The following is a 15117-nucleotide window of genomic DNA, read 5'->3' on the forward strand; positions in this document are numbered from 1 at the left end:
CAGGCTCTGGGCGGAGCTGAGGGATGGCCTCCCACAATTCCACTCCTTCCACCTGAGGCCCAGCCCCTACTGAGGCCCAGTAGGGCTGGGCCTCCCCTGCTCTTTATAATGAAAGTTCACAAAGTCTGGGAATTACTTTTTTGCCACTGGGAAAATAAATAAGATGGGGCTTCATTTGCTAACTCTGTGTGTGATATTTCACATGACTTCCTATGATAAGCAAGCAGTAGGATAGCTGAATGTCCATCACCCAAGGACACTTAATATCCTGTTTAACTTAAAACTTCAGGAGAAGACTGGCTGGCTAGCTGGCACCAACCAGACAAGATGTATTCTGGAACCACTCAATTCTCAGCTTTCTTGGAAGTCTTGAAACATCTGAGCCAAGATGGTATCTCACTGAAAACAAGGGCAAAGCTTCCATTGTCCTGAACAGGACCAGGTTTTAGCCTTTTCTGTGTTTTTCTTCCTCACTTGAAGGCAAGACATTGGCTTTGTGTTAGTGACTCACATAAGGAAACCGCTCAAGAATGGACGAGAGGAACAAAAATGAGCCATAGATGTTTTTCCAAGCTGGCAGGCCTGCTGCAAGCTCTGTGTTGCTTGCACTGAGTGAAGGGAGCACTGAGTGTCTCATAGGAGGCAGCAACAGCACAATAGCTTGAAAAATCCCTAAAAGCCATTTTGGAAGAGTATGATAGGAAGACATTCAACCTGCAATGTGCACCTTGGAAATGTCCTATGGAATTCAGGTGGGATTAAATGAATAGGTTTCCATGGAAATGTAATAGGATTGCATCAAAGTTACTCTAAAAACCTATTAAATTCAATAGAAAATTATAAACTTTCTTTCAAGAGACAAGGTGGGAGAAGTAAAAACTTTGATTTATTCACCCACCTTCTCTCTCTCTCTAATATCCTGGGACAAAAACAGTAAAATCTTTGTTTGTTTTGAGAAAACCGATAGTGTTGGATAGCAAGAACGTAATTCTATTGATTCGGTGGCTGCGGTGTAGTGCAATTCAATCCAAAGCACCCACTGTTTAGAGTGGGGTTACTGAGAAGCTGCAATAAATGTAGAAGTTAGTCTTAGAATACCATGTGCCTGTACTAAATACCTTCATCTTTTTAAAATGAATGTTTATATTCCCATTTGCTCTTTCTCTCATGGAAACCACTTTCCAGACTTTATCTTGCAGGACCAAATAGCTATGTCAAGGCATTATTACCCATGTTGCATCAGTGCACAATATGGCATCATCATGCAAAACACAACATTGGCATCAACCTGTATGGTTGAATTGGCATGATCGAACACAGTGTCAATGCATGCCTGAGTAGTGCCCTGCCATGTGGATAGCTACATTCTGGCTTTAAGACTTCCCAAAAAGTATTTGAGACTCTAAGCAGCTGTAGATGCTGTCATGTGCTTCCAGGACATAGGTCTGGGATACTTCTGTGATTTCATGCTGGATGGCAAACCGTCAGCATAGACTTCTCCCTTGCCTTTCACAGCTCTGTCTCTTTAATTAAGAGGGAAGAAAGAGAGTGTTTGCCTTCACAGCAGCCAATACTTTATGAAGGCATCCAGAAATGGATAAGACGTTCAAAGGAGAACACAGGTTACATCTGAGTTTCACTTCTTCCATCCATTTAAGGAACAAGTGACTGGAGAGGCAGTTTTGCCTACTGGATAGTGCCCTGGCCAGGGATGCAGAGGACTATGGGTTCTAGACACAGCTCTACTGCTAGTTGACCTTGGATAAATCATGTCCCCGCTCCATGCCTCAGTTTCCCCACCTGCAGATTGGGGGAGGGAGGTATTGATGTCATACACCTTTGAAAAGAGATGAGAAGTGCTCGTAAAAGCTAGGAATTGCTATTCGACAATGAACATCCCCCCGCCTTACTCCCACCAGTTCTAGAATCTCCTGTACCCCAGCAGTTAGATAAGGGTGGGAAAATTCTATAAAGGGAAAACACTCACCAAGATCCCCTTGACAAATGTCAGTTCTTGTGGCTCCTCCAACTACAAACTCTGGGTCTTTAACAATTTCCTGAGAGAGACAGAGAGAAAAAATAATTTAAAATAACCTGGAAAAATATAGCAACATTTAGGGGATGGCCCTGTCACTGATATGCTCCATTCATAGTGGTATGCTTCTTCCACACAATAGTACAGATACTGTGTTATCCTATGTTGAGCCTTTCATTGCTAATTAGAAAGTGTCACAGCGAAAGGTCATTTGTGCTAATTTCTTCGTGCTGATGAAAGATACTGGATTGGCAACTCTGGCACTGTGCAGACCTCTGTTTACTTGCAGAACATTTATAGCAAAGGCAGTGGTTAGCAACCATGATAACATCTTCCCTTAAAAAAAATAAAAGGTTGATCCCAACCTTTGTTTGCTTTACCAAGTAATGTTAGTTTTAAGTGAGAGCTGGATCAAGTAATGACACTCACACCCTTGAATGTCCAAAGGTTGAGAGGGGCTGAACCTATAAGACATATGTAGGAAGGAAAGCAATTCTGACCGGCCATTCTTTTATTTCTTTATTTTGTATTCAATTAAAAATATCTCAAAGGTTCTGAATTAGATAGCCGATTATGCTTGTAAAATCCCTTGAAATCTAACTTAAGTTGTCACTTAAAAAAAAGCATTCACTGCTTTTCTGCTGGGTCTCTATGGCATTTGTGTCTCATTGACTGGAGCATTAGGGTATGAGAGATACCTATTGATCTTTGTCCTTGAAGTACCCCTTTTGTCTAAATACTTTAGGTATTTAGATGTCCCCCCTTTACTGTACCTGAAGAAGTGGGTTGTGCCCACAAGAGCTCATGATACCGTCTGTATTTTTTTTGTTAGTCTTTAAGGTGCTCCAGAACCCCTCGGTTTTTGTTTTTAAAATACAGACTAACACAGCTATCCCTCTGAATCTTTGATGTAGATATCTTTGCCATACCTCTGTGAGTACTCTAGGGAGTACTGGTATCCCTGTTTTAGAGATGTGAAACAGAGGCACAGAGAGTTCACCCATCATCACAGAGGAAATCTGTGGTGCATTCAACATCTTTCAGGAATCCAGGGCTGGCCTTACCATGAGGTGAACTGAGGCAGCCGTCTCAGGTGCCAGACTGTGTGTGTGTGTGTGGGGGGCGGGGGGGGCAGTAGGACCCAGAGTGTAGAAAATTGTGTCTGCTGCTGTTGCATATGTATTCTCTCTGCTCTAGATGCACAGAGATGGTGGAATGCTAAATGCTGTGCTGGAGGAAGGAGGGGACAAGAGACATAACAGGCAGGCAGGAGAAAAGGTGGCAAGGGGGCGTCATTTGAGCTCCCCGCCTCAGGTGCCAAAATGTTGTGGGCCGGCCCTGCAGGAATCAGTCCATAGGGAGCATAATACTGCATCTTTGTAATGAAAAGACTCAATTCTGTTCCTACTGAAGTAAATACGAGCATGCCAGAAGAGCATAGCCTTACATAGGAGAAGAAGAAAGACATTAACATCTGCACAGCTAGTGAAAATGAGAAATGTCCATTGCCGATGTAAGGCATTATCTAGAGCTGAAAACATATTACATCGGCATAATTTCGCACCCCTGGCTTCAAAGGAAGTGGCAGAAGGAAGGTGACCTGCCCACATTCCTTCAAGTCAAATACCTTCCCAGCAAGAAGCAGTGGTGAAATCGATGTGTCACCATTACAGAAAACAAAGGCAAGTCAAAGCAGAATTTGTCATGTATCTGACCCACCTGCTTGTTAAATATATGCTGGAGTGTGTGACCTGTACTAAATGATAAAAAAGCCATTCACAGTCCTTATACCATTGCAGAATAGGAAAAAGTGAGGGGATGTTAATTTTAATAATATGCATTATTTTAAAATTGCTAAAGGGAACATAAGTACGTAGCGATTAAGAAACTCGCATTTTCAGAGAGCTGATTAACTCAATCTGTCCCCAAATGCCCTATAGTTTTGTGGTTACCCCCCCATAACCTTTACTCCCTATGTACTGAGCACACAGAGCCCCCACCATGCTCTTTCTGTGCACTTCTGAGGGTAGAACAACTTCCCAACACCACCTAGCTCTGAATGATTGCACCAGTATTGTGGTATCGCAACTCGATTTTACAAATGATATTTCATATCTTACTTGCATACAACACCCTTCCTCCCAACTAAACAGTTTGTGGTAGTAATGAGATAAGAGCCTCTCAAATCCAGGCCATTAGAGGGACTCTGGATTAGATTAACAGTAACCAAATCTTATTAATGTCCAATGATTGATTGGTAGCTGCTGTAAACTAGTGGTCACTGTGCAGCTCCTAGAAAACTGTCTCTGCCTCATAATGAGCACCCTTGCAGCCATTCGCATTAGAGATGTAGGCCTCAATTCTCCTGTTGCTTACAGCAGTGTACATCGGAGGTAATGTCCTTGACTGTTGCTTACATGAGTGTATCGCAGAGAAGAATCAGGAATGAATGGACATGAAAGCTGAACCATAGGTGGCCCTCATCGGCTTTAACAGAAGATTTCAGTTTCTAGAGTTTCTCGAGCTACCGAGCCTACACCTTTGAGGAGCACAATATTTTAAATGCACTTCTCCTCGTGATTTTGCATAGCACTCTCCAAACTCTGGGAGTGTGATTTTGCAGCTGCTCTTGTTCTGTGGTCTCTTCCAACCCTATGATTCTATGATATACAGCCCTACCATATTTTATGATTATAATTCTGAGAGGATTGTATTACACAGCAGCCTGGAGTCACCTTGAAAGGCGGCCCTACCCCCTGCCAGTTGAAGCCAGCACGAATGCCGGTGCAAGGGCAAGGCGAGATGCAAAGTCCGGTGGTTCAAAGTAGTGGCAGCTTCATTCACAAAGGGGAGATGGGGGGCCAGAAGGAGCCCAGCTCAGCCCCCCAAAGTGGGTGGTATTGGCTGAAAAATGGACAATGACCAGGGCAGGCAGATGTAGTGACTCCCAGCGAGTCCCTCAGCAGAGTTCACACAAAGCCCCTTCTCTTCTGTATTGGGAAGTTCCACTGTAGGGTGCAGTAGTACTTAGCGATATAGAGAGGAGAAAGTCACAGCTCTTTATGGCATGCTTGCTGAATTTGGCTATTAACCTAACAGCATATTCAATAATTGCAGAACAAACGTCTGTTTTCAAACCTAACATGGAACTGCACATGGACCATAAAAAGAAAGCCAGAGAGAGATTTCCCCCAAAGAAGCGGTTTATGCTGGAAGCAAGGGTTAAATTAGATTCCTGAGTGGGAAAGCCAGAGTTTGAATTGGTATGTGGCCGTTCTTCTCGAAACGCAGTAGTGGCTGGGGGAGACAGGACATTGACTCGCCTTCTCATGTTGACTGGGCTTAGATCTAAGGGAACATTTAAACTCTCAGTGCAGAGCTTGCGGCTGTGTGGGGAGTGTCTTGGGGGGGTCTGCAGATCATCATGAACCTCATCCAGGGTCCTCTGAAGCTCATCGACTTCAGTGGGCTTTGGCTCAAATCCATAAAGCACTGTAATTAGGTAGGTTCTAGGTTGGCTGTGGCTAATTGAAAATATCCAGTATTTGAACCTTGTTTGGGTCAAAGTATTATTCTGCTGGGAGTCTTCCCTTATTGGTCCGTGCCCTCCACAATGTACCTCAGATGTGCCTTTTTAAAAGCCACATTGTGTCTTGTAGTGCATATTGCCCTGGGGAAATCCCAACCTTTACTCTGTGGTCTGGTTTTTTTTGGCGCCAACAAAGCAGGGACCACTTCTAAAGAATACAGAATACCAAGTACCTGCTGGAATAAGGCATGGTGGGACAGTATGGGCAAGTTTAACTCTTGTGTACCTTCATTGACCTGAGTGGAACCACTATAGGTTGAACCTCTCTAGTCCAGCACTCTCTGGTCCTGCAACATCTGTGATCTGGCATGATTTTAGTTAGTTAGATGTTCACTTATTATGGGTGTGGCCAAGTTTCCTGTGGTCCCATGAAGTTTGTTTTCAGCCACCAGTCCTGGCTGTCAGTGTTCTGTGATGTCATTTAGCTCTAATTTACCCCTAAATGTCTTCTAGGAGCCCAGTAAGCAATGGAAATGTTGATAGTGCTGCTAGACCATATTGACCTCCCGTGATTCAGTAAATTCTCTGGTACAGCACTGGTCAGGTTCCTAGGGTGCCAGATTAGAGAGGTTCGACCCGTAGTGATTCACACTTGATCAACAAGGAGACTCAGATCCTATAAATTCTCCATAGGTTACTAGCCAAACTGGATACATTCAATAAAGTTGCGAATAGTTACTGTATTAATTAAAGGCAAAAAGAAATCTAGAGTTATCGTCAACTGAGGCTTGAGGTTTACGAAGAACCCCAAAGAATCCATCCAGTAAACTGCTTTAAAGTACTGAACTTTAATTGAATCATTTTAATGCTGTTTAAAACCACACTTTCAAGTTTCTTACTAATGAAATGCAGATACAGGTGCATGACAATGCCTTATGGTGTGATATGATTTCAGTTCAACATCCGATTATTAACACCCGTCCAAACTCTGAAAATTACATTGTATAACATTAAAAGCAGCGAATAGGCCTGTGGTACCTTAGAGTCTAACAAATATATATATATAGCATCATGAGTTTTAGTGGGCAAAACCCACAAGTTAAAATGTTCCCCTACAGGTTTCTGTGTGTTATCATATCTAATATCTGTTTTGTGTCCATTAATCCTTTGTAGTAGTGACTGTCCAGTTTGGCCTATTTAAATAACTGTGGCACTCTGAACTACTAAACAACTGAATCTATTACAGACTATTTGATATTTATAATGGGTGAGTCACTAATATAATCTAAATATTATATGAGGATGTATAAAGAAAAGAGAGGTGTATCATGCCAAGAGGAAAACTGCATGGAAAAGGGTCAGGTGTTCTCAAACAATTAATGAAAAAATGGCTGTTGGAAGACATAGTTAAGTTTTTCTTTTCAAATAAGAAAGAGAAAGCAGGCTAATGTTGCTAAATTGCTTTTCTTACTAATGGCATATGAGATTTGGCATCTAGAGACAGACCCTCAGCTTTTGTAAAGCAGCAGTGCTCCATTGACTTCAGTGTGGTTATGCAAATATACACCAGCTGGCCTATATTGTGAGCGCACGCGTGCGCGCGTGTGTACACACACACACACACACACTTTTGAGAAATTAGGAAGTCTTTCTTCTACTGAATAAAGAAGATAAAGCTATTGTGCGGTGCAAATCTGAGAGCTGATATTATCTGGCAATGCAGTTATCCCATTTGTTCTAATATTCTTTACACAAACGACTAATGAGAGGGTTTATTATCTGACTTAAAACAATGATATTTGAATTTTACTTAAATCCCACAGATCATTATTTCTTCAAGTTTTAAAAATTCCAGGTCAGTTTCAGAGATGAGGTGAGAGGCAGTGTTAGTCAGTCTCCCTTACACAAACATAGACATGGTGGGTTCGGTACTATGTCTACCTTGTCTCTCTAGTATCCTGGGATTGACATGGCTTCAACTACATTGCTTACACAGAGTCCCTACCACTTAGCCTCCATTACCCCAACTTACAGATATGAAAGGAGACTAAACTGGCTTGATTTACATGCTGAGGAGCCAGAAGAAGGTGAAACTTAAAGTAGGGTGTGGGCAGCTATTACTTACACCCTGCCCTGAGCTGCCTTTCTTACTACACTCCTCACACACACACACACACTTTCACATGGCAGAAATCACAGCCTAAAGGTACATCCCATGTCAAGTCACTGATTTGTCCTGAAATACTGTATTCTGAAATACTTCCAAGTTCAGCTTGCAAAAACTAGTGGTGGCTGGATTTGGGGGAGACACTGAAGACAGACCACTCTCCATTGCAACAAACAAGAACCTGGAACAGTTTTGATACTAACAGGGTCTGGTAGAAAAAAAACCCAATTTTTTACTATTTGATAGCTTCTGTGTGTTTAAGAAGGAAAGGCAAACAGGGCTTTTGCTGACCTAGATTCACAAATCTTTGCATTTGGCACCAGGTACACACAGCCACATCCTCTTACTATGGTCACACATTCAAAGTCATCGCTTACCTTCCGAGTATGCTTCACAACTGGATGGAGTCAATAGACTTTGTGCCCTCTCACACCTAACACCTACAGGGAGCCACTATGTCCCTAGAACAGGAGTAGAGACAGCACCTGGATGACCTCAATCCCATGCAGGGTAGGCAACCCAGGGAATAGGACCTGATGTGAGAAGTGTCTGGCAATGCCATACTGATGGCTGAATTGTTCACTTAAAGCAGGGATTCAGCCTCTTTATTATGTATGAAAACTAGAGTACACCCTTCCCATAATTACAACACACATAGTTTGTATACAAAATGAATACTCTATGTATTTATCAGTAAATCTGTTAATTAGTTAAGAATTCTAATGAACTAACAATGGGTCCTTTGAGAATTATAGTCCCTCCTATCAGACCCTTGTTTTGCCCTTATTATCTCAGTAAGGGTATGTCTAGACTGCAAGGATCTATTGGCAAAAGATATGCAAAATGTGCTTTGCATGTTGCACATCTTTTTCCAATATTTTTGTCGGAAGAGGTTTTTCCAAAATTTGGCTTGTCTAGACTTGGTAAAATTTCGGAAAAAAACCCTCTTTCAAAAGCCCCCTTTTCCCTTGATTACTGAAGGTATCCCGAACACCCCCCCCCCCCACCAAAGTCTAACTGTGCCTACTCTTCAAATGTCTCATATAATTAAAACTCACTGAAATCTTGTGCATAGGCTACATTTGAATTTTTTTTCAGATCCTATTGTTTAATGGTCAATTCCCTTCATTTTTCTTCCTAGCTAAAAGGGAGACACTGCACTGCAGTGACTCCATGCAATACCTGTATGATTAGGATCATGGCATTCTAGTATTTTTGGTTGCAGATTAAATTAAACCAGTTTTTAAAGATAATTTTTTTTCTCATTCTTTTCTCCCTTCAAGGTGTCACTACTGGGCTGAGGTAGGGATCCTGTTGGCTAAATACAAAATTCTAAAATTAATAATCACATTTTTGGCAGGGTCAAGGTGATGGGACAAGGTTACAGGAGTTAGGATTTTTTATGGAATTCTTAAATATTATTATTTTAATGTTTCAAACCCATCAGTGGGTGCACATTGTTAATCGATGGTATGGTTTGATTACTGTTGCCATCTTTCTTTTTCTGCCCCTCCCAATTGTTTGCTAAACACTTAGGGTATGTCTATACTAGTTCGTTAATTCGAGCTAGGTAGGCAAATCAGGGAACCGGAGTTGCAAATGAAGCCTGGGATTTAAATATCCCAGGCTTTATTTGCATGTTCCCATCCGGCTGCCATTTTTAAATCCCCCTTAGTCCGAACGAACTGCCCGAGGCTACACGCGGCAGCTTAAAGTTAATCCAAACTAAGTCCTTAGTTCGGATTAACTGTTACTCGAATTAACGAGCTACTGTAGACATACCCTTATACAGCTTGTCTTACATTAGGCCCTGATTCTTCAAAGACTTCAAGCATGTGAATAGTGCCACTAAAGTCAACAACGCTGAATCTGCTATGGGTTTGACCTTCTGCAGCCCTTCCTGGGGGTGGACAACATGTCCCTTACAAATTAACTAAACCTCATGGACTGAGTTCTCTCTGGATTACAGAGGCACAAACCAGGAATAATTCTTTTGAGTAAAATGGAGTTAAATTGCTGTAAAAACCTGTCAGTGGAGAGTCAGACCAAAAGTAAGACAGGCATATAACATGCACATGCACATTGCATATAGATAGAGCTACTGAAGATTTAATCCGCCCATCTGCACACACACACACTGCCCATCTGCGCGCGCACACACACACACACACACACACACACACACACACACACACACACACACCCCCACACCCCAAGAGTCTCAGTCTCTCTCTCTCTTTCCACTGGAGCAGATCCTGATTCATACTGTAAGCTTTCTGGTGGGAGAGACTATGGGTGAAATCCTGGCCACAGGCAAAACTCCCATTGACTTTGAGAGAGCCAGGATTTGACCTCAACATGTCTCTGATTTGTCTATAAAGCTCCATAGACACACAGGGCTCTCTGGCCCTAGTGCGCTTTGTTTGGTTTTGTTTGATTGTTCTTTAAGAGGTCCAGCGTCAGGGTGACCATCCATCCCGTTTTTACTGGGACAGTCCCGCATTTAAGGGCTGTTCCCAGCATCCCAACTTTTTTTAAAAAACGGGCACATTGTTCCATATTTCTCCTGCAGCAGAGGGCAGGGAGAAGCCACCAACACTCAGGGCTTCAGCCACTGAAGCTCCAGCGCTGGCGGCTTCTCCCCCCAACCAGTCTGGGGTTGGAGCCCCAAGCGCCTCCAAGTGCCCCCAGCTCATCCCCGAGTGTCCCCAGCTCCTTCCCCCCACACCCGTGAGGCAGGAGCTCTGAGCATCTGAGCTCTGAGCCTTCTCCCCCCACCTCTACTGTAGGCCTGGAGCTCTGAGCACCAGTTGTTCCTTCTCCCTACCCACATGGGCCTGGAGCCCTGAGTGCTTCCCCCCACCGCTGCAGAGCTGAAACCTGAAAAGCCATCCCCTTTCCCCCACCACTGCAGGGCTGGAGCCCCAAGCACTGCCCCTCCCCCTCCCCCGTTCAGGGCTGAAGCCCCAAGCATTGCCCCTCCTACTCCCCCCTGAAGGGCTAAAGCCCCAAGCGCTTGGTGTCCCGTATTTGGCATGGAGAAATATGGTCACCCTATCTGGTGGCATCTCACTCTTGGCAGGAGTGGTGGAGGAATACATATAGCAAGAGCGGGAACAAGTTCTAACTACTGTCATACTCACCCCAGGCCTTTTCCATACAAAGGGGATGGATGGCTTCTCACTGTAGAAGAGAGAGGAGCAATTGGCTGGGAAGTCACAATCCTCAAATAGGGTCCCCCTTTGTTGGCACTGGCGCTTCAGCTCCTCATACGTCTGGCCAGAGGAGTGTGTGGCCTGAGCGCTCTGAGGTAGAGGGGGAGATCGTGGTCTCGAGTCCCGGTATGTGTACGGCATTGTTCAGTGCAGCAGCAAAGGCTCCAGTGAAGCACAGACAGAGATTAACAGGGGGAGGGTCCAGGAAAAGGAGCAGAGGAAAACTCCAGCACCCACCAAACAAACAGAAGAGAGGAGGAACAAGGTGCTCACTGAGAAAAAAGAATGAAAGGCGTCTGTGCTGCAGGGAAGTAAAAAATGTGCCCAAGCACCTCCTCTTTTGCACCTGTTTGGATGACAAGGAGACTTCCCTGTCCACCTGAAATAACAATAGCAAGGAACGCCCCGAGAGCAAACAAAAAAGCAAACTTGTTTGCCCTTTTTAGGAGTTCCAGCTGCTCGGTGTGTGCCCTCTGGTATGTTACCACAAAAAGGAATTCAGAGATAACTTTATTTTGTTCATGTGATGTGATCCTGCTGCACCCAGGAAGAGAGACAGCAAGTATGTGAACACCCTCAAACAAACTCTTTTATGCTCACATGATATGGCCAGGGTGTGGAGCTATTTTCTTTGCTGGCTGAATAACTCTGAGAAATGCCACAATGCATGAAAATCTCTCTCAGCTCCTGGTAGAAAGTTACCTAATTAAGTGCTCTCATCATTTAGGTTCCTTTCACCACTCCCTATCCCTGGCCAAAGGACACCTGAGAGAATCTCTGCAAGGAGGCCCCCCAAAATCCTAGTCCTCTTTCATATAACAGCAGAACCAGGAGGAACCCCAGAGTCTTGTCACAGACTAAGTGACATACGGGTATCTCCTTCCCAATCTGTAGTCCATGTGACAGACAAGGATGGAAACTGCCGATAGGCCCTGGAACAGCAATGGGCGACATGGACTAGTGAGTGAGCCATACAAGCGGTACTCCTTCATTGCAGTGGGCCCCAAGATTGTCGTAACCAAGAAGGTTTTGTAGGATAGGGTAGTTTTGCTAACTGCGCTTGGGTACCAAGAATTTGCAGGCTGTGACGGTTGAACTGTAACAGCGTTTTGACTGGACACAGAGGGACCGCACAGCTCTCACGGTCAGTGTTGTGTGCAGTCAGCATGCACCCCACTTTGTGTGCCCTGGCTTTATGTACATGGCACTTAAGTAATACCGGTAAGAAACAAACTATGCAGCCGGAAACCAGAGGAATCTGGCAAGCTCTGTGTGTGGGCAACAGTAAAACAAAATGTCTTGAAGGTCACACAGACCCCCGATTGGCTACCTGCACACCACTGCCCTGGAATCTTCAGCACTGAGTCTGATATCAAAATAAAGGAAAATTGTATTGAAGGTGGGAAGGATGATGAAGGGTGTGTAGGGAATGCTCAGAGGAAGGCTTGCCCAGGGTGTTGTGTGGAATGAAGACACGGCATGGCTGGGTGGTGCAGGAAAGTATGTGTGTGGGGTCTGAATGATGAAGGAAGATGGGAACTGGACAGAAAGGGCAAATGTCAGGTAGGCATTTTGCCCTGAAAGGGATTTTAGTGGTTTGTGGGGAAGAGAGATTTGTATATATTGTAGATCATGTTTCGGAGGAAGATGTGTATATAATAGCTACCTAACTGTGAAAACCTATTTTTGTGACCCATGTCTAACCATCCTTCTATCACATTTTTTCTACCATTAGAATGTAAAATCTTTATGCTAGAGTGTGTGTCAGTCTGATCTGATCTGTTAAGTGCCCAGCACGTAGCGAGTGCTGTGGAGAAATTTTAAATAAATAATATTATTTCAAAGCTACAGTTGGAATGGACATTCTTGCATGCCTGCAAAGGTTGAAGATGTAGATTACCTGTCAAAAACCGTAGTTAATGGATTACAAAACACTGCCTTACCATACAAACACTATTAGCGTTTCTTCTGTTTTAATTGGTGCTTTGACAGCTCAGTCAATCTTGCTGCTGAGATATGATTTGTGGAAATCAATTAGATGAATCAGAATAAATTATTTTCTATTCTTTTCCATAACAATGTGGAAAGGAAACCCTTCACTTTCAGAATGCGTATTTCCTTATTTACCTCACAGAACTGTATTATTGTTACAAGTGCCTAGATATCCCCACTTAGATCAGGGCTCCATTGTGCTCTGCCCAAATACACTGTAAGACAGGGATAATGAACCTTTTTTTGGGTCAGGGGCCACCGATCCACAGAAAAATCAGCCGAGGGCTGCACACAAGAGAGAAACAACAAACCCCCAAAACCAAACCAAACCAAGACAACAAAAAACCAGCCAAACAAACAAACAAACAAATGTGGCCCCTAACTGAGAAAGAAAAAAAAGACATTCCCCTTGCACACCAGAGCTTAGGGGGGCCTAGGCTTGTAGATTTTGTGTGCTCTAGTCCTTCAACGGATGGAGGGGGAGGGGCTGGAGCACCAGCACGGACTCCCTAATGCTGGAGAGGAGTTCCAAGCCTCGGGGGCTGAATCCAGGCAAGCCAGGGGCAACATCCAGGCCCTGCTCCTTAGATTCTCCACCCCTGCTGTAAGAGATAACTCTTGTTCTAACCAGGCAGGACAGACACAGAGTGTAGAGGGAAACAGAGGCACAGAGAAGGGAAGTGAATTGCCCAAGCTTGCACACCAGGTTAGTGGAAGAACCACGAACCCTGTTCACTTGACCCTTAGCCCCTCCACTCCATTCCAAAGCCCTGTCCATTAAACCACATGGCATTGCATTGGCTAAGTTCTTTCCTCATACACTTGATTGTAACTCTGACTGAAGCAAATGGGAGCTGCACGTGCATATCTTAGGGCAGAATTTAGTCCTTGATTTTTTCCTGTGTGTGTACCCTGTCTTATCACTTATCTTAAATGGCTATGTAGCTCTGTTAGGGTACGTCTACACTGCGGACTGAAGTCAAATTAAGCTACGCAATTCAGCTATTTAAATTTGTAGCTGATGTCCAAATACCTTAATTCAGCTTTCGGAGCGGTCTACACTGCAAGAAGTCAAAGGAAGAACACTCTTCCTATGACTTCCCTTCCTCCTCATGAAATGAGGGTTACAGAAGTTGGAGTAAGAAGTCCGTTATTTTGAAATTATTTCGAAATAATGGGCTTGCTCTGTAGACGCGCACTTTGTTATTTCAAAATAATGTGAGTTATTTCAAAATAACGCTGCTGTGTAGACATGTCTGTAGTGATTAACCATGGTGCCACTTTCTGTCTCAGAGGAAAATATAGTATAGCTTACATTGACCACAAGATGTTGCTAAATACATTGCAATTAGTCAGTGGATTTTACACAGCATTATAAGTTAGTTGGACAGATAGAGAGTTCCTGCTCTTATCACAAGTGGTACTACCAGCCTGATACCTCTCATTCTAGTACCCCATTTTCAGTTTAAAAATTTGGTAAGCTTCAACTATTTGAGCTAAAATGTCTTTTGCTCAGTATTGACCTGCAGATGAATTGATCTGGAACATGTTAGCGAAAACAGTTCAGCAGTTTCTAAGAATGAGGTTAGAGACAAATCTATTGTTTTGCCCACGTTAAACAAATTCCAGGGACTTTTTCATTAAGATGCTTTAGCACCCCGATGCTTTGAAGCAGGGGTCTTGGGACTTGGCAGAAATGTGGTCTCTGCATTAAGGAGGTGCTATTTGCCATCCCTTTGAAAAATCCATCCCAATTTAGGCAAGTTATAAGCTGTTGCAAAACTGCAGTTTGCACACACCTAAGGACGTTGTAGGTTTTAATGGCTAAATTACCCAAAGATTCATGTACACTACTGGACAGGTCCAGCCCTGTGCAGAGCAGGACTTTCTGTGCAACATCAGTTCTGGGCTGCTGTGGGAGGTGCTGGGTCCAGGTTTTGGCTCCTCCTTTGCTCTTTCTGATACCTCTTTCTGCTGGGCCACGGCAGCTCAGAGAAGGACGTTTCCTGATTTGAGTGCAGAGGGAACAAGAGCCCTATCTAGAGAGGCATGGAGATGAGGGGAGTGGATTGGGACAAGGATCTGGGGGAGGAGAGGAGGGAGAAACTGGGCATGGAGGCTGGCAGGGGGCTAGGTAGGAAAGAGAGACAGGTACTGGCAGCCAGGAGGAGAGACAGTG

At 43.9% G+C, this 15117-nt stretch overlaps 1 protein-coding gene across 2 annotated transcripts in view; it reads right to left on the minus strand.

Moving 5' to 3' along the window:
* Positions 1–15117, minus strand: part of CAPN9 (calpain 9) — a 55746-nt gene that overhangs the window by 28757 nt on the left and 11872 nt on the right. The window contains exons 3-4 of one of the 2 annotated variants that reach the window (XM_075924713.2): positions 10875–10914; positions 1988–2057 (exon numbers count right to left, since the gene is read on the minus strand). In XM_075924713.2, the coding sequence (XP_075780828.2) occupies positions 1988–2057; positions 10875–10914 (110 nt within the window). Of the gene's footprint in view, positions 1–1987; positions 2058–10874; positions 11665–15117 lie in introns of those variants that run through there. The other variant, XM_006121995.5, reaches the window with a different exon arrangement.

This window comes from Pelodiscus sinensis, chromosome 3 (genome assembly GCF_052426305.1).
Source record: "Pelodiscus sinensis isolate ZL-2025 chromosome 3, ASM5242630v1, whole genome shotgun sequence".
In the NCBI taxonomy this organism is placed as follows: Eukaryota; Metazoa; Chordata; order Testudines; family Trionychidae; genus Pelodiscus; species Pelodiscus sinensis.